The 27,894-nt window shown below is 40.7% G+C and overlaps 1 protein-coding gene across 1 annotated transcript; it reads left to right on the forward strand.

Annotated features, from left to right (window-relative positions):
- On the forward strand, positions 1–27,558 carry SLC6A16 (solute carrier family 6 member 16). The gene is made up of 10 exons (XM_023543251.2): positions 1–289; positions 714–871; positions 1,058–1,184; positions 1,402–1,577; positions 1,815–1,928; positions 2,107–2,348; positions 23,995–24,181; positions 24,488–24,689; positions 24,810–24,969; positions 26,984–27,558. Exons 1-10 carry the CDS (start codon positions 1–3, stop codon positions 27,531–27,533), a joined length of 2,205 nt encoding a protein of 734 aa, XP_023399019.2. The 3' UTR covers positions 27,534–27,558.
- Positions 27,559–27,894: the final 336 nt, after the last annotated feature.

Here is a 27,894-nt window from a genome sequence, read left to right on the forward strand (position 1 = left end):
ATGTCTTTGGACCAGAATGTAAAGACTCAGGCCTGGGAGACCCCGGCTTGGGAAGTTCAGTCCAGGGATGGACAACACAAGAAAGCTACTCTGTCAGAGATTGAGGCTGTCTCAATCCCGAAACACAGTACCTCAGCTCTGAACGTGCAGGTGACAAAGAAGAAAGAGAATGAAGACAGTACACGTCCACTCTGGTCCAACAAGGTTGAGTACATCCTGGCCCAGGTGGGCTATTCTGTGGGGTCGATCAACCTCTGGAGCTTTCCCAACCTGTGGCTTCAAAATGGAGGTATTAATGCTGGGCGCCAGTACTCATGGGTCCGCAAGGAGATAGCAGGCTAGAAGCGTGTCCATGTTCAAACTCTAAGACCTCTGAGAAATGTCAAGGCTGGACTTGGTACTTGGAGCAGGAAAGGAGCCAGGTGCTTGAACACTTAGGAACAGGGTATCCGAACACTTATATTTATGAGGTGGTGGGGCTGGAGGCCTAAGTCAGGGGCAGGGGTGGAAAGTAGGAATATGTGTCTTCTAGGAATTGGGGGCCAGGGGACTGGACACCTAGGACTGTGAGGGATGAGGAAGCAGTTGAACTCTGATGTCTGTGGCCCTGAGGGAGGTAACTGGTGGGAAACATGTTTTCCTGGACCCCTGAGAAGTCCAGACTCTGAAAGGCAAGATGGTTCTCAGAACCCCTCCCCGAATCCCCTGCACAGGCGTTTTTCTCGTCTTCTACATCTTCATGCTGTTCCTGATTGGAATTCCTCTCCTCTTCATGGAGATGGCATCTGGTCAGAGGCTGCGTCAGGGTAGCTTTGGTGTATGGAAGCTCACCAGCCCCTGGATGACTGGTTTGGGTTATACCACCTTCTTGGTAAGGAGCTCTGAGCTGCCCAGCCCTACCCTTTACACCTAACCCCATCCCAACCCTTTTCCTGGAATGGGTCCTATAACTTTTCTTCCATGGGTCAAGTCCCTTCAGTTCCCCATCCTCTGTCAAATACCTTCCTTTTTCCTGCCCACTTTATTCCTCCCCAGCTGCCTCCTCCTTGGCCCCCAGGTGTGCTTCATCGAGGGCTTAGTCTTCAATTTGGTCAATTGCTGGAGCCTCCTCTATTTGAGCCAGTCCTTCCAGTTTCCTGTTCCATGGGAGACATGTCCCTTAGTGAAGAACTCCAGTGAATTTGGTGAGATGGAAGAGAAAGAGGAGGAGAAGGGGAAAACTGAAAGGTGGAAGGGAATTAGGAGGAGGAGGAGGGGGTGTGAAGGGATAAGGAAGAGGAGGGTAGTAGAAGGAAGAAGAAATGGGAGGTGGAAAGAAGAGAGAAGAGGTAGTGAAGGGAATAAAGAAGAGGGGAGGGGTAACCCTGTTTAGCAGACGTGTTCAAAGCCAGGTATCTCTAGATCCTGAGTGTGCCCGGACGACACCCTCCATGTACTTCTGGTACCGGAAGACCTTGAAGGCCTCAGACACAATCGAGGATGGTGGGGTATTAATCCCCAGTGTGACCCTGTCCCTCTTACTGATCTGGTTTCTTACTGGTCTTATCATGATCAATGGGCTCAAGTCCACTGGGAAGGTGAGCCTCTACTTTTTTTTTCCTTGACATTCTCAGATGCTCTGGCCCTCACCTGACTCTGTTAGTCATTGATCTCCTAATTTCTCACTACCTCTAGCCTTTTACTCCCACTAGCCCCAACCCCTGCTGAAAGCTGTCTTCCAACTTCTGCCAATTTCTGACTCAGAGCTTCCGATTCTTGCTGACAGTTGATGCCTACTAATATAAGGTTGCTAATATGTCCCACTCTCAATTTAGGCATTATATGTCTTGGTGCTGCTTCCCTATCTCATCCTCTTGTGTTTCCTGATTTGGAGTCCACTGCTGGAAGGTGCATCATTTGGCCTTCACTATATGTTGGTTTTCAAGAAGGTATACCTTTCCCACTCCTCCATCAGCCCTTGGAAGACACCATAGCTGCCTAATCTTAGGGCTTCCTTTTCCCATTATCCATTATCTCCCTCTGTGTCCCCCTGCCCTGTACATTCTGTCCTAGTTTATTCTCCTTCTTCATTTATATATTCCCTTATACTTGTCTTCTCCATTTTAGGTATCGATTGAGAACTCCATAAGTATTTTGTTCCAAGTAGGGACACACCTTTTGTTTTCCCTGGGCCTAGGCCTTGGCATCGTTGCCTCCTTCGCGACATACATGCCCCCGTCCAACAATTGTCTCATCGATGCCTTTGTCGTGGCTCTGGTCAACCTGGGCACCTTGCTGCTTGCCACACTGGTCATCTTCGCTGTCATGGGCTTCTGGGCCACAGTTGTCTCACATCGCTGCAATGAGAAGTAAGGCCAGCCCCTTCGCTGAGGATTCCAGCTTCAGGCAGCTATAAGACCCAGAAACCCTAGCCATAAAGGTGCTGGAAAGACCCACATTCATACATCTGAACTTCAGGTGCACTTGCAAGCCTGTATTCCCCCATATAGCTAAAATCGGGCAAGTAGAATCCCCTGTTATATATTATCCTTCTCAGAGCCCGTTTTTAACCCTAGAAATCTTGAGATTCATATATTACTATGTATTCACTTCAGAGAATCCCCACAGAGATGTGGAAAAGGTAAAAAATGTTCAAGGTTATCCTAGTTCTACATAGACAGTATAGAGAACCTTCTAAGGCCCTCGACTACCTGAATGCCCCATTCTTAACTGTTGACTCCTAAATTGCAATGTTTCTGTCAATCTAGCATACTTGTACCCCAATAAGACCTTCATTACTAGGGCTTTTATCATATGTCCATTCCTAATTTGTATTCTTCAGGCATTAATTTCAAAAGCATTCATCACACATTTAGAAAATACTGTTTATGTACCACAGAGACTTGGACAGATGAAACAGACCACTGTTCTTGCCTTCACTGAATTTTCAGCTTAGGAAAGGAGGAGGAGAAAGGAATTAGACATGGTATCAGACAGTCATAAGTTTGTGATAACTGTAGCAGGAATGAAGGGGTAGGACAGAGGACAGACTGATTAATTCTGCCTGGGCTAGTCATTGAAGACTTCCTAGAGAAGGCAAACCTAAAAAGCTGAATTTGTTCCCAGGATTGATATCCCCACAATAACCACCAGTTTTTTCCAGATGCAGCCTGGACATATATATGTCTTCTGGTGCATATGTGCTATAGATATCTAGGGTGTATACTCAGGAATGGAATTGCTGGATAGAGTATCTACCCTGTAATCTTCAGTTTTGCCATTTAATTTTCAAGGTGATTCAGTCAGTTACCTTTCTAATTTGCCAATAATGAGTGAGAATTGTATTTGTTTCACTTTCTGTATAACAGTTGGTATGGTTTGTCATTCTAGTGGGTGTGTAATGGTATTTTTTTTAACATTACATATATACAGAAAAATGCATTAAATAGAATGTGCAGTGTTGAATCAATAACTGAGTATAAGAATCAGCTGATTCATATGAGGTGGAGGTCAAATATATCCTAACTTCCCAACTTATCCATTATTTCTGTCATGAGCCACCCCGCACCCCAGGCACTCTTTCTCTACTAGGTTTAACTCATTGCAGTAGTCACACAGAACTCACAGAAACACCATACCTGTAATAACAACTTTAGACGGAGAGGGATATGCACAGAAAAAGGATGCAAACAGGAAGGATGACGTCTTCGAGGGGTCTTCAGTACAGAGCTTCCATTTCCTCAGGGCACATGCCTATCCTCAAACCAGAAGCTCCAGCGTACATCTGTCTTCTACGGCCTTTATTGTCCTCACCACTTGGCTTCCTGAGCCTTAGTAGCATTGGGCTGCAGTGAGAAGTAAGGCTAGTCCTTTCATTGAGGATCGCTGCTTCAGGCAACAATCAGATCCAGAAACCGTAGTCATAAAGGTGCTGGAAGGAGCCACATTCACACATCTCAACTTCAGGTGCATTTGCAAGCCACTACTCCTCCTCCCTTAGCCAAAATCTGGAACAATAGAATCCTCTGTCATATATGTCTTTTCAGAGCCCTTTCCTAGCCCTGGAAATCTGCAAACTCTGAAATTTCTGAGTATCCACCTCACAAAATCACGAGAGATGTGCCAAAGGTAGAAAATATTCAAGGTTACTCTAGTCCTAGATAGACAGAAAATTAGGATCTAAAACCCTGTCCCTATGGAGAACCTTTCAGGGCCTGTCACTCCCTAAACACCCCATTCTTAACTATCGACTCCTAAATTTTTGTTTTTTAATTTTTATTGTGCTTTAAGTAAAAGTTTACAAATTAGGTCAGTCCCTCATAAAAAACCTTATATACACCTTGCCATATATTCCTGGGTGGTGTAGTGGTTAAGTGCTATGGCTACTAACCAAAGGGTCGGCAGTTCAAATCCACCAGGTGCTCTTTGGAAACTCTGTGGGGCAGTTCTACTCTGTCCTATAGGGTTGCTATGAGTCGAAATCGACTTGACGGCACGGGTTTTTTTTTTTTTAAATATATTCCTAGTAGCTTTCCCCCAATGAGACATCACACTCCTTCTCTCCACCCTGTATTTCCGTGTCCATTCAGCCAGCTTCTATCCCCCTTGGCCTTCACATCTCCCTTCCGGACACCAGCTGCACACAGTCTGATATGTCTACTTGATCCAGGAAGCGCACTCCTCACCAGTATCATTTTCTGTCTTATAGTCCAATCCAATCCCTGTCTGAAGAGTTGGCTTTGGGAATGGTTCCTGTCTTGGGCTAACAGAAGGTCTGGGGACCATGACCTCTCGGGTCCTTCTAGTCTTAGTCAGACCGTTATGTCTGGTCTTTTTACGAGAATTTGGGGTCCGTGATAGGGAACACAACAGAGAACCCCTGACAGAGCAGGAGAGCACTGGGATAAAAAAAAAAAAAATTTTTTTTATCCCAGTGCTCTCCTGCTCTGTCAGGGGTTCTCTGTTGTGTTCCCTATCATGGCAGTCATTTCCTGTTGCTGGGCATCATCTAGTTCTTCTGGTCTCAGGCTGATGTAGTCTCTGATTTATGTGGCCCATTCTGACTCTTGGGCTCATACTTACCTTGTGTCTTTGGTGTTCTTCATTCTCCTTTGCTCCCAGTAGGTTTAGACCAATTGATGCATCTTATATGGCCACTTGCTAGTGTTAAAGACCCCAGACGCCGCTCTCCAAAGTGGGATGCAGAATATTTTCTTAATAGATTTTATTATGCCAGTTGACCTAGATGTCCCCTGAAACCATGGTCCCCAGACACCTGCCCCTGCTACGTTAGCCTTTGAAGCATTCGGTTTATTCAGCAAACTTTTTTGCTTTTGATTTAGTCCAGCTGTGCTGACCTCTCCTGTATTGTGTGTTGTCCCTCCCTTCACCTTAATTAGTTCTTGTCTACTATCTAATTAGTGAATCCCCCCTCCCTCCCTGCCTCCCTCCCCCTTCTCACAGCCATCAAAGAATATTTTCTTTTCTGTTTAAACTATTTCTTGAGTTCTTATAATAGTGGCCTTATACAATATTTGTCCTTTTGCAGCTGACTAATTTCACTCAGCATAATGCCTTCCAGATTCCTCCATGTTATGAAATGTTTCACAGATTCATCGCTGTTCTTTATCGATGCGTAGTATTCCATTATGTGAATATGCCATAATTTATTTATCCATTCCTCTGTTGATGGGCACCTTGGTTTCTCCCAACTTTTTGCTATTGTAAACAGTGCTTCAATGAACATGGGTGTACATATATCTGTTCGTGTGACAGCTCTTACTTCTCTAGGATATATTCTAAGGAATGGGATTGCTGGATTGTGTGGTAGTTCTATTTCTAGCTTTTCAAGGAAGCGCCAAATTGATTTCCAAAGTGGTTGTACCATTTTACATTCCTGCCAGCAGTGTTTAGGTGTTCCAATCTCTCTACAGCCTCTCCAAATTTATTATTTGGTGTTTTGGGGATTACTGCCAGCCTTGTTGGAGTGAGATGAAATCTCATTTTAGTTTTGATTTGCATTTCTCTAATGGCTAATGATCATGAGCATTTCCTCATGTATCTGTTAGCTACCTGAATGTCTTCTTCAGTGAAGTGTCTGTTCATGCCTTTTGCCCATTTTTGAGTTGAGGTTTTGCAGTATCATGTAGATTTTAGAGATTAGACACTGATCGGAAATGTCATAGCTAAAAACCTTTTCCCAGTCTATATGTAATCTTTTTACTCTTTTGGTGAAGTCTTTGGATGAGCATAGGTGTTTGAATTTTAGGAGCTCCCAGTTACCTAGTTTTTCTTCTGCATTGTTAGTAATGTTTTGTATACTGTTTATGCCATGTATTAGGGCTCCTAGCATTGTCCCTATTTTTTCTTCCATGATCTTTGTTGTTTTAGATTTTATATTTAGGTCTTTGATCCATTTTGAGTTAGTTTTTGTGTGTGGTGTGAGGTATGTGTCTTGTTTCATTTTTTTGCAGATTTTTTTATATCCAGTTATGCCAGCAGCATTTGTTAAAGAGACTGTCTTTTCCCCATTTAACTGACTTTGGGCCTTTGTCAAATACCAGCTGCTCATATGTGGATGGATTTATTTCTGGATTCTCAATTCTATTCCATTGGTCTATGTATCTGTTGTTGTACCAGTACCAGGCTGTTTTGACTACTGTGGCAGTATAGTAGGTTCTAAACTCAGGTAGTGTGAGGCGTCCCACTTTGTTCATCTTTTTCAGTAATGCTTTACTTACCCGAGGCCTCTTTCCCTTCCATATGAAGTTGGTGATTTGTTTCTCCATCTCATTAAAGAATGTCATTGGAATTTGGATTGGAATGGCATTAAATCTATAGATTGTTTTTGGTAGAATAGACATTTTTACAATGTTAAGTCTTCCTATCCATGAGCAAGATATGTTTTTCCACTTATGTAGGTCTCTTTTGGTTTCTTGCAGAAGTGTTTTGTAGTTTTCTTTGTATAAGTCTTTTACATCTCTGGTAAGATTTAATCCTAAGTATTTTATCTTCCTGGGGGCTACTGTAAATGTTATTGCTTTGGTGATTTCCTCTTCCATGTTCTTTTTATTGGTATAGAGGAATCCAACTGATTTTTATATGTTTATCTTGTATCCTGATACTCTGCTGAACTCTTCTACTAGTTTCAGTGGTTTTCTTGAGGATTCCTTAGGGTTTTCTGTGTATAAAATCAGGTCATCTGCAAATAGAGATACTTCTACTTCTTCCTTGCCAACCTGGGTGCACTTTATTTCTCTATCTAACCTAATTGTTCTGACTAGGACCTCCAGCACAATGCTGAAAAAGAGTGGTGATAAAGGGCATCCTTGTCTGGTTCCCCATCTCAAAGGGAATGTTTTCAGGCTCTCTCCATTTAGGGTGATGTTGGCTGTTGGCTTTGTATAAATGCCCTTTATTATGTTGAGGAATTTCCTTCTATTCCTATTTTGCTGAGAGTTTTTATCATGGATGGGTGTTGAACATTGTCAAATGCCTTTTCTGCATCAATTGATGAAATCATGTGGTTCTTGTCTTTTGTTTTATTTATATGATGGATTACATTAATCATTTTTCTAATGTTGAACCATCCCTGCATACCTGGTATAAATCCCACTTGGTCATGGTGAATTATTTTTTTGATATGTTGTTGAATTCTATTGGCTAGAATTTTGTTGAGGATTTTTGCATCTAAGTTCATGAGGGATATAGGTCTGTAATTTTCTTTTTTTGTGGTATCTTTACCTGGTTTTGGTATCAGGGATGTGCTGGCTTCATAGAATGAGTTTGGGAGTATTCCATCCTTTTCTATGTTTGAAATACCTTTAGTAGTAGTGGTGTTAACTCTTCTCTGAAAGTTTGGTAGAACTCTGCAGTGAAGCCGTCAGAGCCAGGGCTTTTTTTTTTTGTTGAGAGTTTTTTTTAATTACCTTTTCAATCTCTTGTTTTGTTATGGATCTATTGTTCTACCTCTGTTTGTGTTAGTTTAGGTAGGTAGTATGTTTCTAGGAATTCATCCATTTCTTCTAGGTTTTCACATTTGTTAGAGTACAATTTTTTATAGTAATCTGATATGATTCTTTTAATTTCAACTGGGTCTGCTGTTATATCGCTCATCTCATATCTTATTCAGGTTATTTGGTTCCTCTCCTGTTTTTCTTTTGTCAGTTTGGCCAATGGTTTATCAATTTTGTTCATTTTTTTCAAATAACCAGCTTTTGGTCTTGTTAATTCTTTCAATTGTTTTTCTGTTTTCTATTTCATTTAATTCTGCTCTAATTTTTATTATTTGCTTTCTTCTGGTGACTGAGGGTTTCCCTTTTTTTTTTTTTTTTTTGCTCTCTTTCTATTTGTTCAAGTTGTAGGGATAATTCTTTGATTTTGGCCCTTTCTTCTTTTTGTATGTGTGCATTTATTGATATAAATTGACCTCTGAGCGCTGTTTTTGCTGTGTCCCAAAGGTTCTGCTGGGAAGTGTTTTCATTCTCATTGGATTCTATTAATTTCTTTATTTCATCCTTAATGTCTTCTCTAATCCAGTCTTTTTTGAGCAGGGTATTGTTCAGTTTCCAGGTGTTTGATTTCTTTTCCCTGCCTTTTCCGTTATTGATTTCTACTTTTATGGCCTTACGGTCAGAGAAGATGCTTTGTAATATTTCCATGTTTTGGATTCTGCTAAGGCTTGCTTTATGACCTAATATTTGGCCTATTCTAGAGAATGCTCCATGTGCACTAGAAAAGAAAATATACTTGACTGCTGTTGGGTGGAGTGTTCTGTATATGTCTACAAGGTCAAGTTGGTTGATTGTGGCATTTAGATCTTCCGTGTCTTTATTGAGCTTCTTTCTGGATGTCCTGTCCTTCACCGAAAGTGGTGTGTTGAAGTCTCCTACTATTATTGTGGAGCTGTCTGTCTCACTTTTCAGTGCTGATAAGGTTTGTTTTATGAGGGATATAGCCCTGTCATTGGGTGCATAAATATTTAATACGGTTATATCTTCTTGGTGTATTGTCCCTTTTATCATTATATAATGTCCTTCTTTATACTTTATGACAGTCTTAACTTTGAAGTCTATTTTGTCAGAAACTAATATTGCCACTCCTGCTCTTTTTTGATTGTTTGCGTGATATATTTTTTCCATCCTTTGAGTTTTAGTTTGTTTGTGTCTCTAGGTCTAAGGTGTGTCTCTTGTAGGCAGCATATAGACAGATCACGTTTTTTAATCCATTCTGCCACACTCTGTCTCTTTATTGGTGCATAGTCCATTTACATTCAATGTAATTATGGATAGGTATGAATTTAGTGCTATCATTTTCATGTCTCTTTTTGTGTGTTGTTGATAGTTTTTTTTCCCACTAATTTTTTGTGCTGAGTAGTTTGTCTATATATATTGTCTTTTCCTCATATTCATTGTTGTTGATTTTGTTTCTGCTGAGTCTCTATTTTGTTTCTTTTATTTTATTTTGATGTGTAGGATAGCTTGTCTCCTTTGTGGTTACCTTAATATTTACTCCTATTCTAAATTTAAACATAATTTCTTTATATCACCTTGTCTTCCTCTCCATATGAAAGATCTATGACTACATTTCTTAGTCTCTCTTTACTATTTTAGTAGACTATATGATTGTCTGATTCAAAATGGTCAATACCAGTCCATTTCAGCTCACTAATGCCTAGGTTATTGATGTTTATGGGCTCCATTTCATTTTTGACTGTTTCCAATTTTCCTAGGTTCATACTTCGTACATTCCAGGTTCTGATTATTAATGGATGTTTGCAGCTGTTCCTCCTCATTTTGAGTCATCCACTTCAGCAGATGAAGGTCTCGAAAGCTTTACTTCATCCACGTCATTAAGATCGACTCTACCTTGAGGAGGCAGCTCTTCCCCAGTCATCTTTTTAGTGCTTTCCAACCTGGGGGGCTCATTTTGCAGCACTATATCAGACAATGTTCCACTGCTATTCATAAGGTTTTCACTGGCTAATGCTTTTCAAAAGTAGACTGCTGGGTCCTTCTTAGTCTGTCTTAGCCTGGAAGCTCAGCTGAAACCAATCCTCCATGGGTGACTGTGCTGGCATCTGAATACCAGTGGCAAAGCTTCCAGCATCACAGCAACACGCAAGCCTCCACAGTACGACAAACTGACAGACACGTGGGTAACTGGACAATCATATAGTCTACTGTGCTGGGAATGACAAATTGAAGAGGAATGGTGTTGCATTCATCGTCAAAAAGAACATTTCAAGATCTATCCTGAAGTACAACACTGTCAGTGATAGGATAATATCCATACGCCTACAAGGAAGACGAGTTAATACAACTATTATTCAAATTTACGTACCAACTGCTAGGGTTAAAGATGAAGAAATAGAAGATTCTTACCAGCTGCTGCAGTCTGGGAAATCCTGGTGGTGTAATGGTTAAGAGCTATGGCTGCTATCCAAAAGGTCGGCAGTTTGAATCCACCAGGTGCTCCTTGGAAACTCTATGGGATAGTGCTACTCTGTCCTATAGGGTCGCTATGAGTTGGAATCAAATCAACGGTAACAGGTTTGATTTTTTTGGGTTTTGCTGCAGTCTGAAATTGATCGAACATGCAATCAAGATGCATTGATAATACTGGTGATTGGAATGTAAAAGTTGGAAACAGAGAAGAAGGGTCAGTAGTTGGAAAATACGGCCTTGGTGATAGAAACAATGCCAGAGATCGAACGATAGAATTTTGCAAGACCAATGACTGCATTGCAAATACCTTCTTTCACCAACATAAATGGCGACTATACACATGGACCTCGCCAGATGGAACACACAGAAATTAAATTGACTACATCTGTTGAAAGAGACGATGGAAAAGCTCAATATCATCAGTCAGAACAAGGTCAGGGGCTGACTGTGGAAGAGACTATCCATTGCTCATATGCAAGTTCAAGCTGAAACTGAAGAAAATCAGAGCAAGTCCACGAGAGCCGAAATATGACCTTGAGTATATTCCACCCGAATTTAGAGACCATCTGAAGAATAGATTTGATACATTAAATGCTGGTGACCCAAGACCAGACGAGTTGTGGAATGACATCAAGGACACCAAACATGAAGAAAGCAAGAAGTCATTGAAAAGACAGGAAAGAAAGAAAAGACCAAGATGGATGTCAGAGGAGACTCTGAAACTTGGTTTCGAATGCTGAGCAGCTAAAGAAAGCAAAAGGAAGAACTGATGAAGTAAAAGAACTGAAGATTTCAAAGGGCTGCTTGAGAAGAGAAAGTAAAGTATTATAATGACATGTGCAAAGAGCTGGAGATGGAAAACAAAAAGGGAAGAACATGCTCAGCTTTTCTCAAGCTGAAAGAACTGAAGAAAAAATTCAAGACACAAGTTACAATAGTGAAGGATTCTGTGGGGAAAATATTAAATGACGCAGGAAGCATCAAAAGAAGATGGAAGGAATACACACAGTCATTATACCAAAAAGAATTAGTCAGTGCTCAACCATTTCAAGAGGTGGCATATGATCAGGAACCGATGGTACTGAAGGAAGAAGTCCAAGCTGCTCTGAAGGCATCGGTGAAAAACAGGCTCCAGGAATTGATGGAATATCAGTTGTTTCAACAAACAGATGCAGCACTAGAGGTGCTCACTCGTCTATGCCAAGAAATATGGAAGAGAGCTTCCTGGCCAACTGAGTGGAAGAGATCCATATTTATGCCTATTCCCAAGAAAGGTGATCCAACCAAATGTGAAAATTATAGAACAATATCATTAATATCACAAGCAAGTAAAATTTTGCTGAAGATCATTCAAAAATGGCTGCAGCAGTATATCGACAGGGAACTGCCAGAAATTCAGGCCGGTTTCAGAAGAGGACGTGGAACCAGGGATACCATTGCTGACCTCAGATGGATCCTGGCTGAAAGCAGAGAATACCAGAAGGATGTATACCTGTGTTTTATTGACTATGCAAAGATATTCGACTGTGTGAATCATAAAAAATTATGGATAACATTGTGAAGAATGGGAATTCCAGAACACTTAATTGTGCTCATGAGGAACCTTTACATAGACCAACAGGCAGTTGTTCGGACAAAACAAGGGGATGCTGATTGGTTTAAAATCAGGAAAGATGTGTGTCAGGGTTGTATTCTTTCACCATACCTATTCAATCTGTATGCTGAGCAAATAATCCAAGAAGCTGGACTATATGAAGAAGAATGGGGCATCAGGATTGGTGGAAGACTCATTAACAGCCTGCGTTATGCAGGTGACACAACCTTGCTTGCTGAAAATGAAAAGGACTTCTAATGAAGATCAAAGACCACAGCCTTCAGTATGGATTGCATCTCAGCATAAAGAAAACAAAAATCCTCACAACTGGACGAATGAGCAACATCATGATAAATGGAGAAAAGACTGAAGTTGTCAAGGATTTCATTTTACTTGGACCCACAATCAACAGCCATGGAAGCAGCAGTCAAGAAATCAAAAGACCCATTGCATTGGGTAAATCTGCTGCAAAGGACCTCTTTAAAGTGTTGAAGAAGAAAGATGTCACCTTGAAGACTAAGGTGTGCCTGACCCAAGCCATGATATTTTCAATTGCATCATATGCATGTGAAAGCTGGACAATGAATAAGGAAGACTGAAGAAGAATTGACGCCTTTGAATTGTGTTGGTGAAGAATATTGAATGTACCGTGGACTGCCAAAAGAACAAATCTGTCTTAGAAGAAGTTCAACTAGAATGCTCCTTAGAAGCAAGGATGGCGAGACTGCGTCTTACATACTTTGGACACGTTGTCAGGAGGGATCAGTCCCTGGAGAAGGACATCATGCATGGCAGAGTACAGGGTCAGCGGAAAAGAGGAAGACACAGCGGCTGCAACAGTGAGCTCAAGCATAACAACGATTGTAAGGATGGCTCAGGACCGGGCAGTGTTTCATTCTGTTGTGCATAGGGTCGCTATGAGTCGGAACCGACTCAACAGCACCTGACGACAACAACTTTATTGTTTTAATGTTGTCTTCTTTTACATGATAACATGGCTGTTTCCCTGTTTTGAGCAGTTTATCTTGATTTATTTTTGTGATTTTCCTGTCTGGGTTGACACCTGATTGTTCTGTCTGGTGTTCTAGTCTTGGGTTAGTACCTGATATTATTGGTTTTCTAACCAAAGAACTCCCTTTAGTTTTTCTTGTAGTTTTGGTTTGGTTTTTACAAATTCCCTAAACTTCTGTTTATATGAAAAAGTCCTAATTTCACCTTCATGTTTGAGAGGCAGTTTTCCTGGATATATGATTCTTGGCTGGCAGTTTTTTTCCATCAATGCTTTATATAAGTCATCCCATTGCCTTCTTGCCTGCATGGCTTCTGCCGAGTAGTCCGAGCTTATTCTTATTGACTCTCCTTTGTAGGTGACTTTTTGTTTATCCCTAGCTGCTCTTAAAATTCTCTCTTTATCTTTGGTTTTGGCAAGTTTGATTATAATACGTCTTGATGACTTTCTTTTAACATCTACCTTATGTGGAGTTCAATGAGCATCTTGGATAGGTATCTTCTCATCTTTCATGATATCAAGGAAGTTTTCTGCCAACAAACCTTCAACAATTCTGCCTGTATTTTCTGTTATCCCTCCCTGTTCTGGTACTCCAATCACTCGTAGTTTATTTGTTTTGATAGAGTCCCACATGATTCTTAAGATTTCTTCATTTTTTAAAATTCTTTTATCTGATTTTTCTTCAAATATATTGGTGCCAAGTGCTTTGTCTTCAAGTTCACAAATTATGCCTTCCACTTGCTCAGTTCTGCTCCTCTGAGTTTCTACTGAGTTGTCTAATTTTGTAATTTTATTGTTAATCTTCTGAATTTGATTGCTGTCTGTGGATTTTTCCAGCTTATTAAATTTTTCATTATGTTCCTGGATAACCTTTTTAATTTCTTCAATTGCTTTATCTGTATGTTCCTTGGCTTGTTCTGCATATTGCCTGATTTCCTTCCTGATGTCTTGAAGGGCTCTGTATATTAATCTTTTGTTTTCTGCATCTGGTAATTCCAGGAAGGGACTTTCATCTGGAAGATCCCTTGATTCTCTGTTTTGAGAGCTTGTTGAGGTGATTATGGTGTGTTTCTTTATGTGACTTGATATTGACTGTTGTCTCTCAGCCATCTATAAGTTATTGTATTAGTTTATTTTGTTTGCTTACTGTATCGTAGCTTCTTGCTTTGTTTTGTTTTGATATGCCCAAATGGGTTGCTTGAGTGAGCTAGCTTGATTATTTTCACCTTTGGAGCTCTGACGACCTGTCCCCAGATGGCTAGAACTATTACCAGGTATATCAGTCTAGGAGTCCATTCACTTTTCTTGTATGAATTCAGCTCAGGTGTCCAGGTAGCTGATCATCCAATGTGTGGTACAGGCTCTGTCCTACAGTCTTAGAGAGGCATGGGTGATTGCTGTAGGTACCAGTATCTCGTTGCAGCAGGGGGTCATGCTCTGAACAAGGCAGGAGGCTGAGATTTGTCCCCCAAGTGTCTCTGAGGAAAGCGTGTTCCTCTTCTCTAGAGCATACAGGTGGGTGGGTTCTGCAGATGGACCATGGGCACCCAATGTTTTTGGTTGTAAGGACTAGGAGGTACCAGTTACCCTTGGACCCGAGTCTCAGGTGGCTGGGTGACCTGAGTGGAGCCACCAGTCCTTAGGCCCCTGATGTGGGTAGGTGTGGACCCTGTTTAATAGGCAAAGTGGTGTCAAACATCAAACACCCACCTCTCTACCGCACAGCTGAAACAGTTGTCTGCCAACAAGAGCCTGTTCTCCTGAAATAGGCCCAAACAGGTCCATGCAGGGGGGAAATGTACTCAAAGTCCATGGATCATTTATGCCTGGACAGGAGCCACTTCTATCCTGAGCTTTCCCAGTTAGTGGTGCTGGAAAATTATCTTTTCCCCCAGTTGCGAATTTATTCCTTCTCCAGAGCCGGGAGGATGGCTTTAGGTGCTCAACAGGGCCTATCTCAGGCCCAGGGAAATCAACAGCTGCTGAAGCCAGCCTGGGGGTTGGAGGCACTTTAAAATATATGCAAGTCCTTAGCTTTTGCCGAGGGCGCTGTTCTTCTCTGGTTCCAGAGGCTTGAGTAGGCTGTGTGGCTCACTGCTTCTCCCTGAGGAAACTGCAGCTGAACACTAGCATCAGCCCACTGCAGCTGCTCCTGGGAATGGTGCCTGAGGGCTCCTGGCGAGTCAGGTCCAGGAACTCCTCTCCTCTTCTGAACCATCTCTTCCTCCCCATGCCGCTCAGGTCATTTTCTAACTTTGCCTTTGAAATTCAGGGCTCCTAAAAAAAAATATACTCGTTTCACTTGTTTTTTTGGGTCTGTGTTGTAAGAGGGCTCACCGGAAGTGTCTGTCTATTCTGCCATCTTGGCCCTACCTCATTGTAGTTTTGACTTGCATTTCTCTAATGGCTAATGATCGTGAGCATTTCCTCATGTATCTGTTAGCTACCTGAATGTCTTCTTTAGTGAAGTGCCTGTTCATATCCTTTGCCCATTTTTTAATTGGGTTATTTGTATCTTTTTGTTGTTGAGTTTTTGCAATAGTATGTAGATTTTAGAGATCAGCCACCGATCAGAAATGTCATAGCTAAAAACTTTTTCCCAATACGTAGGTAATCTTTTTTGGTGAAGTCTTCGGATGAGCATAGGTGTTTGACTTCTAGGAGCTCCCAGTTATCTAATTTCTCTTCTGGAGTTTGTACAGTTCTAGTAATGTTTCGTATAGCGTTTATGGCATGTATTAGGGCTCCTAGCATTGTCCCTATTTTTTCTCCTATGATCTTTATCGTTTTGGATTTTATATTTAGGTCTTTGATCCATTTTGAGTTGGTTTTTGTGCATGGTGTGAGGTATGGATCTTGTTTCATTTTTTTGCAGATGGATATCCAGGTATGCCAGCACCATTTGTTAAAGAGACTGTCTTTTCCCTATTTAGCTGACTTTGGGCCTTTGTCAAATATCAGCTGCTCATATGTGGATGGATTTATGTCTGGATTCTCAATTCCGTTCCACTGTCAACTCCTAAATTTTGATGTTCCTATCAGTCAAGCATATTTAAACCCCAAAAGGACCTTCAGTACTAGAGCTTTTATCATATGCTTATCTCTAATTTGTATTATTTAGGCATTAATTTTAAAAGCATTTATCACACATTTAGCAAATATTCTCTATGTATCATGGAGACTTAGACAGATGAATCAGACCACAGCCCTTGCCTTCACTGAATTTTTGGTTTTGGACAGGAGGAGGGGAGAGGAAAAAGGATGCAAACAGGAAGTATGGCATCTGGGAGGTATCTTCATTACAGAGCTTCCATGTCCCCAGGGGATGTGCGTACCCTCTCAAGAGTAGAACTTTCACACTCTCTCCAACTTGGAAGCTCCAGTGAACCTCTGTCTTCCAAGGCTTTTATTGTCCTCACCACTTGGCCTCATGAGGCTTAGTAGCATTGGGCTCCCTGCTTATCCCTCTTTGTTGAGTTGGACCCCATTCACTGGCCTCAGGGGTTGTCCTGCTCTCAGAAACCAGGACCAAAAGGCCAAGCTGTTTTCTGCAAAGAGGTTCCACACCTCATAAGTGTAAAATACTATAAATACCACTCAGGTTAAGAACTAGAATGTACCATAGAAGGTCTCCATGTATCCCTTTCTAATCATAACTTCTTTTCTCCCTCCTGACTTTTATGATAATTATTTGTTTTTCTTAATATTTTTATCATCAGTGTATGCATATCTAAGCAATATATTTTAGTTTGTCCATTCATATGAAGCAATATAGTTTAGTAGGAAGAAAAGCCTAATGATCTACTTTTTGAAAAATCAGCCATTGCAAACTCTATGGAGCACAGTTCTCCTCTGACACACATGATAACCATGAGTTGGAATCAGCTTGATGGCAACTAGTTTTGGTTTTATAGTTTAGTATGTCCTTTTTTATAGTTTGGTCATTTATATATAAATTCTCTTTGTATTCTTTTCTTTTACTTCTTTCATTCAACATATATTTGTAAGATGTGTGAGCTTTAGTTTGTGATTTTTTTCATGCTGTTTAATGTTTCAGTATATAAATACATCACAGTGGATTTATCCATTAGTTATTGATGGATATTTGGGTTCTTTCCAGTTTTTGGCTTTTGTAAGCAATGCTGCTCTAAACATTTTTGTAAGTGTCCCTGATGAGGACCTTCTTAGCCATCTACTCTGGTCCAACAAGGTTCAGTACATTCTGGCTGCTTTGTGAGGACAGTCAACCACTGGCACTTTTCCAATCTGTCGCTCCCAATATATGAACACATTTTTCTAGGGTATATACCTATGAGCTGCCTCTTCAAAGTAGAGTAAAAAAAAAAGTGGACCTTAATACTCCTTGCTTCTAAGGAGCATTCTGGCTGTACTTCTTCCAAGTCAGATTTGTTCCTTCTTTTGGCAGTCCATGGTATATTTAATATTCTTCACCAACACCACAATTCAAAGGCACCAGTTCTTCTTTGGTCTTCCTTATTCATTGTCCAGCTTTCACATGCATATGATGCAATTGAAAATACCATGGCTTGGGTCAGGCACACCTTGGTCTTCAAGGTGACGTCTTTGCTTTTCAACACTTTAAAGAGGTCCTTTGCAGCCGATTTGCCCCATGCAATGCGTCTTTTGATTTCTTGACTGCTGTTTCCGTGGCTGTTGATTGTGGATCCAAGTAAAATGAAATCCTTGACAACTTCAATCTTTTCTCCATTTATCATGATGTTGCTTATTGGTCCAGTTGTGAGAATTTTTGTTTTCTTTATGTTGAGGTATAACCCAGACTGAAGGCTGTGGTCTTTGATCTTCATTAGTAAGTCCTTCATTAGTAAGTCCTCTTCACTTTCAGCAAGCAAGGTATGTCATCTGCAGAATGCAGGTTGTTAATGAGTCCTCCTCCAATCCTGATGCCCCGTTCTTCATATAGTCCAGCTTCTCAGATTATTTGCTAAGCATACAGATTGAATAAGTATGGTGAAATGATACAACCCTGATGCACACCTTTCCTGACTTCAAACCACTCAGTGTCCCCTTGTTCTGTCCGAACAACTGACTCTTGACCTATGTACAGGTTCCTCATGAGCACAATTAAGTGTTCTGGAATTCCCATTCTTCACGATGTTATCCATAATTTGTTATGATCCACACAGTCGAATGCCTCTGCATAGTCAATAAAACACAGGTAAACATTTTTTTTTTTTTAAACATCCTTCCGGTATTCTCTGCTTTCAGCCAGGATCCATCTGACGTCAGCAATGATATCCCTGGTTCCATGTCCTCTTCTGAATCTGGCCTGAATTTCTGCCAGTTCCCTGTCAGTATACTGCTCAGGAGCTTTTCAATGATCTTCAGCAGAATTTTGCTTGCGTGTGATATTAATGATATTGTTTGATAATTTCCACATTCCGTTGGATCACCTTTCTTGAGAATAGGCATAAATATGGATCTCTTCCAGTCAGTCAGCCAGGAAGCTGTCTTCCATATTTCTTGGCATAGACAAGTGAGCACTTCCAGTGCTGCATCCGTTTATTGAAACATCTCAGTTGATATTCCACCAATTCCTACAGCCTGGTTTTTCACCAGTGCCCTCAGTGCAGTTTGGACTTCTTCCTTCAGTACCATCGGTTCCCGATTATATGCTACCTCTGGAAATGGTTGAACATCGACTAATTCTTTTTGGTATAATGACTCTGTGTATTCCTTCCATCTTCTTTTGATGCTTCCTGAGTCGTTTAATATTTTCCTCATAGAATCCTTCAACTCGAGGCTTGAATTTTTTCTTCAGTTCTTTCAGCTTGAGAAACGCCAAGCGTGTTCTTCCCTTTTGGTTTTCCATCTCTAGCTCTTTGCATATGTGATAATAATACTTTGTCTTCTCCAGAAGCCCTTTGAAATCTTCTGTTCAGTTCTTTTACTTCATCATTTCTTCCTTTTGCTTTAGTTCCTCGACGTTCAAGAGCAAGTTTCAGAGTCTCTTCTGCCATCCATCTTGTTCTTTTCTTTCTTTCCTGTCTTTTCAGTGACCTCTTGTTTTTTTCATGTATGAGGTCCTTAATGTCATTCCACAGCTCATCTGGTCTTCGGTCATTAGTGTTCAACCTGTCAAATCCATTCTTGAGATGGTCTCTAAATTCAGGTGGGATATACTCAAGGTCGTATTTTGGCTCTCGTGGACTTGCTCTGATTTTCTTCAGTTTCAGCTTGAACTTGCATATGAGCAATTGGTGGTCTGTTCCAGAGTCGGCCCCTGGCCTTGTTCTGACTGATGATATTGAGCTTTTCCATCATCTCTTTCCAAAGATACAGTTGATTTGATTCCTGTGTATTCCATCTGGTGAGGTCCATGTGTACAGTCGCCGTTTATGTGGTTGAAAAAGGTATTTGCAATGAAGAAGTCATGGTCTTGCAAAATTCTGTCATTTGATCTCTGGTATTGTTTCTATGACCAAGGCCATATTCTCCAACAACCGATCCTTCTTCTTTGTTTCCAACTTTCGCATTCCAATCACCAGTATTTATCAATGCGTTCTGATTGCATGTTCGATCAATTCAGACTGTAGCAGCTGATAAAAATCTTCTATTTCTTCATCTTTGGCCTTAGTGGTTGGTGCATAAATTTGAATAATACTTTTATTAACTGGTCTTTCTTGTAGGCGTATGGATATTATCCTATCACTGACAGTGTTGTACTTTAGGATAGATCTTGAAATGTTCTTTTTGATGATGAGTGCAACACCATTCCTCTTCAAGCTGTCATTCCCAGCATAGTAGACTACATGATGGTCTGATTCAAAATGGCCAATACCAGTTCATTTCAGCTCACTAATGCCTAGGATATCAATGTTTGTGTGTTCCATTTCATTTTTGATGATTTCCAACTTTCCTAGACTCATACTTGATACATCCCAGTTTGTGATTATTAATGGATGTTTGCAGCTGTTTATTCTCATTTTGAATCGTGCCACATCAGCAGATGAAGGTCTCGAAAGCTTTACTCCATCCACGTCATTAAGGTCGACTCTACTTTGAGGAGGCAGCTCTTCCCCAGTCTTCTGAGTGCCTTCCAACCTGCTCATTTTCCAGCACTATATCAGGCAATGTTCCGCTGCTATTCATAAACTGGCTAATGCTTTTCAGAAGTAGACTGCCGGGTACTTAGTCTTAGTCTAGAAGCTCAGCTGCAACCTGTCCTCCATGGGTGACCCTGCTGGTATCTGAATACTGCTGGCATAGCTTCCAGCATCACAGCAACACGCAAGCCCCCAAAGTACAATAAATTGACAGACACGTGGGGGTATTATGACGTACAGCACACCATTATGTGGTCCCTGTGAGTCCTTTGGTTCCTTGGCTTTGAGAGGGTCAAGGAAGGTGCACAGTGTGACAAACTGACAGATACGTGGGGGTCTTTACCATTACTTCAGCCCAATTCCCACCCACTCCCTATAAGTAATAAATCATCATTTTTTGGATTACCCTTCCTCTGTTAGGAAAAATAAGCAGAAAGATGTATTTTTTTTTCTTATTTACCCTTCTTTCTTACACATAAGACAGCAAACTGTATGTACTCTTTTGGGTTTTTTACTTTTTTTCATTAACAAAATATCGTGGATATCACTCACTATCAATTTATGGAGACTTCCTCATCTTTTATAGCTGCATACTATTTCATTATGTGGAGTGTATATGGTACTAATACCATAGTTTATTCAACCAGTCTCATATGTATAGGAATGAGGGTGTTTCCAATATCTTACAGTTACCAACAATGTTGCATTGAATAATCTTGCACTTATGTATTTTTGTAATGTTGGAGGTATATTTTCAGGAAAAAATTCCAGAATTGCTGGGTGAAAAAGATGAGTGCATATGCATAAGTAGTTTTGTTAGCTCTATCCAAGTTCCCCTCCATAAGGTTGTATCAGGTTGCATTCCCACCGGAAATGTTTGAGAGTGCCTGTTCCCTCATAGCCCAGCCAGTAAAATGGGGTGTCAAAATTTTCTGTTTTTTTCTTTTGATAAATGAGTAACAGTATATTACTATAAATCTTTTCACATATGTAAAGTTTCTTTTCGTAGGAAAATATATTTAACATAGAGTTTGCCATTTTAACCATTTGTAAATGTACAAGTCAGTGGCATGAATTATATTCACAGTGTTGTCTAATTGTCATCACTATTTCCAAAAGCTTTCATCACCCCAAGCAGACGTTTCATCCTCATTAAGCAATAACTCCCCCTTCTCCCTCCCTCCAGCACTGGCAACCTCTAATCTCCTTTCTATGTTTGTGAATTTGCCTGTTCTAGACATTTCACATAAGTGGACTCATGCAATATTTGTCTTTGTGTACGTAGCTTATTTCACTTAACGTAATGTTTTCTAGGTTCATTCATGTTATATCTTGCATCAGAATGTCATTCCTTTTTATGGCTGAATAATATTTCATTACATGTATATACTACATTTTGTTTATCCGTTCATCTATTGATGAATACTTAGGTTGTTCTACCTTTTGGCTATTGTGAATAATGTTGCTATGAATGTTCTTGTACAAGTATCTGTTTGAGTCCCTGCTTCAAGTCTTTTGGATAGTTACCTAGACGTGAAATTGCTGGGTCTCTTGGTAATTCTATGCTTAACTTTTTGAGGAACAGCCAAAGTGTTTTCCATGGTGGCTGCACCATTTCACATTCCCATCAGCACTGTACAAAGGTTTCAATTTCTCTATGTCTTCAACATTTTATTTTCTGTTTAAAAAATTTTTTTTATTATAGTCATTGCAGTAGATGTGAAATGGTGTCTCTTTGTGCTATTGATTTATATTTCCCTAATGACTAATGATGTTGAGTATCTTTTCATGTGTTTGTTGGCCCCATGTATATCTTCTATGGGGAAATGTCCAAGTTCTCTGCCCCCCCTTTTTTTTTTATTAGTTGTTTGTTTTTTTGTTGTAGAATTGTAGCAATACTTAATCTGGATATTAAACACTTCCCAGGCATATTCATTGCAAATGTTTTCTCCCATTTTTGGGGTTGTCTTTTAACTTTTTTTTTAAAGGTCAAAAATTTTTTTTTTATTGTGCTTTAAGTGAAAGTTTACAAACCAAGTCAGTCTTTCATACAAAAACTTATACACATCTTGCCATATACTCCCTTAACTCTCTTGATAATGTCCTTTGATGTGCAAAAGTTTTTAATTTTAATATTTTCAATTTTTTCTCTTGTTACCTGTGCTTTGGTGTTGTATTTAAGAAACCATTGCCAAATCCAAATCATGAAGATTATTCCCTAAGCTTTCGTCTAAGAGTTTTATGAATTTAGGTCTTTGATCCATTTTGAGCTAGTTTTTGTGTATGGTGTAAGGTAAAGATCTAATTCATCCTTTTGCAAGTAGATATCAGTTTTTCCAGCACCATATATAGTATCTCATTTTATTTCAATTCAAAATAATACATAATTTTCCTGTGGTTTCTTTTTTGGCCTCTAGGTTTTTAGATATTTTTATATTTCCTAGTATTTTGGTTTTCACTAGCCTTTTTATTGTTATTGCTAATGATTTAAAATTCAATTCCATTGTGATCAGAGAACATACTTTGTACAATTGCAATCCTTTTATTTTATTAAGACTTCTCTTATGGCTCACCATATGATCAGTCTTGGAGAATATTCCATGTGTGCTTTAAAATAGTGTCTTCTGCTATTGTTGGATGGAGTGTCCTATAAATGTCAATTAGGTCAAGTTGGTTGATATTGTTGTTCAGATCTACACACTTGTTTCCTGTCTACTTTTTCTATCAATTACTGAAAAGAATGTTAAAGTCTCCACCTGGTAAGTGTTGATTTGTCTTTTTCCTTTCAGTTGGATTGGGTACAAGTCTCTGGTTCATTTTTATACTGAAGTTGTAGCTTTTTGAAGTGTCAGAGGTAAAGGGGCAGGCCTTATATTCAGATCCTTACTTTGGTCAGGTTCTGGTGTTTTATATCTAGTCATGAAATTGGAAACTGCAGGTACAGTTTGCTGTATTCGGCATGCACCTTTTGGGCAAAGTGGCTTTGGAAGTTCCCTTTTGCCACTATGTTGTCTGTACTTCAATTTTTCTCTGATAATTCTTTATTATCTTGTCAGCAGTTTTATTCTTTTAAGAATATTACAAATATTTTCCAGACTTTTAAATATTTCCAGTGAGAAGGTTGGTGCAGATATCTAACTTGCCTATTGCCAGTTGAGCATATAATATCTTATATACTAAAATGTGATCAAATTCTACTTATTTTTCTGCAGCTGGAATTTTGATCTTATCAGTAAATCTTGGCAAGTTTTCCATTGTAGTTATTATAGCACAATGCGCTGAATTTTTTAAGATTTGTACTAGTTAGTCAAGCGAAGAATGGTGGTGGAGTGGAGTACGTATTGAGCATAAGAGAGTATGACAGGCCCTGAAACTAAGCCTGGCCAGAGTATGGAAACCAAAGAGATCATGGGGGAAGATGAGGCTCTAGAGGTCAGCAGGGCTCAGATCAAAAGTCCAAGAAACAGTTTCTCTCGCATAGCACAAGTCAATGGGAGCACTATGCGCATTGTAGTCTAACTTAATAATGCTCCTTGGTGTTCTACAAGGTGAAGCTTAGAAGGTTGACTTTTATCCACTGGTCTAAGAAGGGAGGGAAGGAGAAGGTTGATGGTGAATAAAAGACCCCATTACTAGAGCAGGGATCCCAGAGTCCCCAGGAAGACTCTAGAGAAGAATTCTGTTGAGGTCCTCCATAGTCACAAATGCTTCAGACTTACACGAACAAGTTCATGGCCCTTCCAGGTTTCATTTCAGATTCTGTCTTACCCAGATCAGTAATGCTAGGCAAGTGATATCCTTTTTTATCTGGAAGATAAGGGAAAAAGTGCCAGTCTCTTAAGGGGTCACATGGTTTGATGTGATTCAACCTCTTATCCCCAGGAATTTTGAAATACTTACGAATCTGGTATCCTTGGGGGAACTGCCTCCTGAGGCCCAGCCCCCTGAAAACATGCTTGCTAATGCAGCCTCCATGTTCACCAGTTGGCTCGACAACCTTCCCCATCCTATCAAGAAGATGGTCCTCAATAAGGTGTCTGAATGCAAAATACAGGATCAGATTTTGAAGGTCAGTAACAGTAGCCAGGGGGGTGGGGCTAGAGTTCCTCAGAGTTTTCTATACACAGAAACTTCAGTTTTTATTACCACCAGAAGACATCCCAGAAGCACCACAGTAATCTGCAGTCCTGGTAGTGCAAATAGGTACAATTTGCAGAATGCCCTTTCATGGATAATGCTACATATATGAGTTTTCCATGGCAGGGGGTCAGCTTGGAGAACTGATTTTCTCAGTGACTTGGGGCTTTCAGGGAGTTTTCCAAGAAAGATAGAATATATCTTTTTCTGTATTCTTTTGCACTTTTTCCCTTTACAGGTTAAGGGGGGCCCAAGCTTTGTATTCCTGCCCTTCACTGAAGCAATGTCATTCATTCCTGGGTCTGCCTACTGGTCCATCCTCTTCTTCCTGATGTTCCTGTCCTTGGGGCTAACCACCATGGTAGGGATCATGCAGGGTATCATTACCCCACTTCAGGACACCTGCTCTTTCTTCAGGAAGCATCCAAAGCTGCTCACAGGTATTCTGACCTATCATCCTGCTCCCAACAGCCCTGATTCCACCAAGATTCTATGACTTCTGCTTAGCCCTGTGACCATGCAGACCTTTGACCTTTATCCAAAACCAATGTTTTCTCCAGTGAGTGTCTCTGTGCTCATGTTCCTGTGCAGCCTCTTCTTCGCTCGACCTTCAGGCTTCTACTTCTTCAGACTGCTGAATGACTATTGGATAAACTTTCTGCTCCTCCTCCTCATCACTTTGGAAAATGTGACTATAGCCTGGGTCTATGGGGCCAAGAGGTGATGTCCTGGGTCTAGGTTTTAACACAGCTTGGGTCTACAGGGAAGGTTGACTCCTTTCTCGTTGTCTCTATTCTAACACAAGTAGAGTGACATAGACCCTTGACTTCAGGGTCTTCTGGGAAACCTTTGTGTATATTCATTTATTTAACATATTCATTGAGTGCTTAATATATGCCAAGCACTGTTTTAGTCACTGAGGATGCAACATTAAATAAAACAAGCATCCGTGCTCTCAGGGGCTTACATTCTAGTGGTGGAGATAGATAATAACCAAAAGAAAAAAATAAAAACAGTGCCTGGCAGTCATAGGTGACAGAAGGAAATAGAAGGATAAGGTAAGATGATCAAGAGTGGGAGTATGTGTGGGTGCTAATTTAGATAGGATTATAGGGAAAATCTCTGATAAGTTAACATTTGAGGGGACTCTTTTTTATTGTGCTTTAAGTAAAAGATACAATTCAAGTCAGTTTCTCATACAAAAGCTTATATGCACATTGTTATGTGACCCTAGTTAGTCTCCCTATAACGTGACAGCACACTCCTCCCCTCCACCCTACATTTCTTGTGTCCGTCAACCAGCTCCTGTCCTCCTCTGCCTTCTCGTCTCGCCTCCAGACAGGAGCTGCCGAGGGGACTCTTGAATGAAATGAGGGAGGGAGCCATGAGAAGATTTTTGAGAAACGGGGCTCCAAGAAGAGGAGGCAACAAATATTAAAGCCCATGCATCATGCTTGGAGCTTTTGAGGAACAAGGAAGTCAGAGAGGCTGAAATAGAGTGAGTGGGGAGAAGAATGTTAGGAGATGAGGCCAGAGAGATAATGGGGTCAGATCATGTAGGTCTTTGTAAGCTTTTTATGCAGAATGAGATAGAAGCACTGGAGGGTTTTGAATAGGGGTGAGATATTAGATGTATTTTTTAAAAAAGATTCCTATGTCTTCTGTATGGAGAATAGACTATAAGGCATCAAGAGTGAAGCAGGGGAAATAGTTGGGAATATTGTAATATTCCAAGTGAAAGCTAACAAGGTAGAGAGAAGTGTTCCAATTCTGTATATATTATGAAGGCAGAGCTAACAGGGAAGAGGGAACAAGATAATCAGGGACTGGGGAATAGAGAAGATAACAGAAATGGAATGATGGGAGAATCCAAATCAAACACAAGGGACTCCCTGGCCTAGTTTTTTAGCAGGCTGGTATGTGAACATCCAAGTGGTATAATTCAAGGGGGGAAGGCTCAGGGGGCAGCATTTTCAGGTGATAGTGGTTCTTGGAGTCAGTTCATTCATTTCAGTTACTCAACAAACATTTCTTGAGACTTTTTCTGTGTCAGGAAAACTTTGCGGTACTGGGATAGGACTGAATTAGATTTAGTTCTTCTTCTCCAAGAGCAGAGTCCAAAGAGGAAGACCTGCGTAAGCAGAAAGTTCCAGTGCAGAGTGGTCAGTATATAATAGAGGTATCTGGGGGCAGTGTGGGGGTACAGATGCTTATCTAAGGAAGAATGGAGAGTCAGGGAAGGCATCTTAGAGGAGGCATGCTAGAACATACTCAGGCAGAGAAAGAGAGAGAAAGGGGGAAGGAGGACATTCTCAGCCAAAGAACTGTACTTATATATTTATTGAGCTTGAGAAAGTGTACTTAAAAGGCTGCATATCTCAGCTTGAAAAAACTAAGATAAGCTCTCTGAAGGCAGAGTGCCATTTGTTTTTGTCACTGTTGCTCAGTGTTGAATACTTAGCCCCCAGAAGAGTCCCTGATATGAACTTGGGCTGTAACCTGAGGGCATTGGGTAACCAAGGACTATTACTGAACAGTAAGGGAATGTTTGAAAAAACCTTCTTCGGTTGGATGTAGGACTACGGAGAAGATGAGATAAATTAAGGCTTGAGGTGGGGCAGGGGTTTGGATGTAAGATAGAATGTTTGAGAGATATTAAGGCCAAACTGGCCCTTACCTGAAAGCTACGTAAGGCCTGACTGGCCTCACACAGTCTCGTGGCTTTTCCTCCCAGGTTCCTTGCAGAGGTGATGATCCTGATGGGCCGCCCCATCTCTCGCATCTATCGTTTCCTGTTGTGCTGTCTGTGTCCATTTGTGCTGCTAGCCCTGTCTGTGATCACCCCGATTTACGTATATGTGCAGGACTTCATCTACCTGGCCTGGGACTCAAGCACTGTGAGCCTCCTTCCCCAGGTCCCAGAACCTCCTAGGGAGCAGGGACTTGCCCTTTCAATCCACTCTTGGCCTAAGGACCCAGGTATCTCATTCTCTGACTCCCTGAAGGCTCATCAGTTTTCTGTCCTGGTTCCCCTGCTCTTCCACAGTCCTTCTTCTTCTGGGAACTTCCATGTTCTGAACCCCTTTCTTATCTCTCCACAGTCAAAAGAAGTGTCTCGAGAATTCCCATCGTGGGCACTCAACTTGATAATCATCTTAGGTGTCGTTGTCTTCCTACCCATCCTTATATGCTTTGTCTACTGCCTCATCCATAGGATCCTCTTCAGCTCCATGAACTGGGTTGGGTCTGTTATAGTCTCCAAATCCCAAAACCTAAAGCACTAGCTGAGGCCCAGTAAAGATGTTCATAAGCAGGAAACCCTGCAAGAATAATAAAAGAAATTGCTGATTGACTTGTTGTGTGATTTCCTAAAAAGTGGCAGTGACTGCATTCATTTGACTTGACGTCACAGAGTTCAAAGCTTATCTAACAGGCAATTCTTTTTCTTTTTTTTAATAATTTTTATTGTGCTTTAAGTGAAAGTTTACAAATCAAGTCAGTCTCTCACACAAAAACCCATATACACCTTGCTACACACTCCCAATTACTCTCCCCCTAATGAGACAGCCTGCTCTCTCCCTCCACTCCTAACAGGCAATTCTTTACATCAACTTCCAACTGTTGATATCCCTGTACCTAGAATCC

This window comes from Loxodonta africana, chromosome 11 (genome assembly GCF_030014295.1).
Source record: "Loxodonta africana isolate mLoxAfr1 chromosome 11, mLoxAfr1.hap2, whole genome shotgun sequence".
Lineage (NCBI taxonomy): Eukaryota > Metazoa > Chordata > Mammalia > Proboscidea > Elephantidae > Loxodonta > Loxodonta africana.

Coding starts and splice junctions, on each gene's coding strand:
- SLC6A16 (XM_023543251.2), top strand. CDS start 1: ATGTCTTTGGACCAGAATGTAAAGACTCAGGCCTGGGAGACCCCGGCT. Junction 1,185..1,401: donor GAAGAACTCCAGTGAATTTG/GTGAGATGGAAG, acceptor AGGTATCTCTAG/ATCCTGAGTGTGCCCGGACG. Junction 2,349..23,994: donor TCACATCGCTGCAATGAGAA/GTAAGGCCAGCC, acceptor TCTTATCCCCAG/GAATTTTGAAATACTTACGA.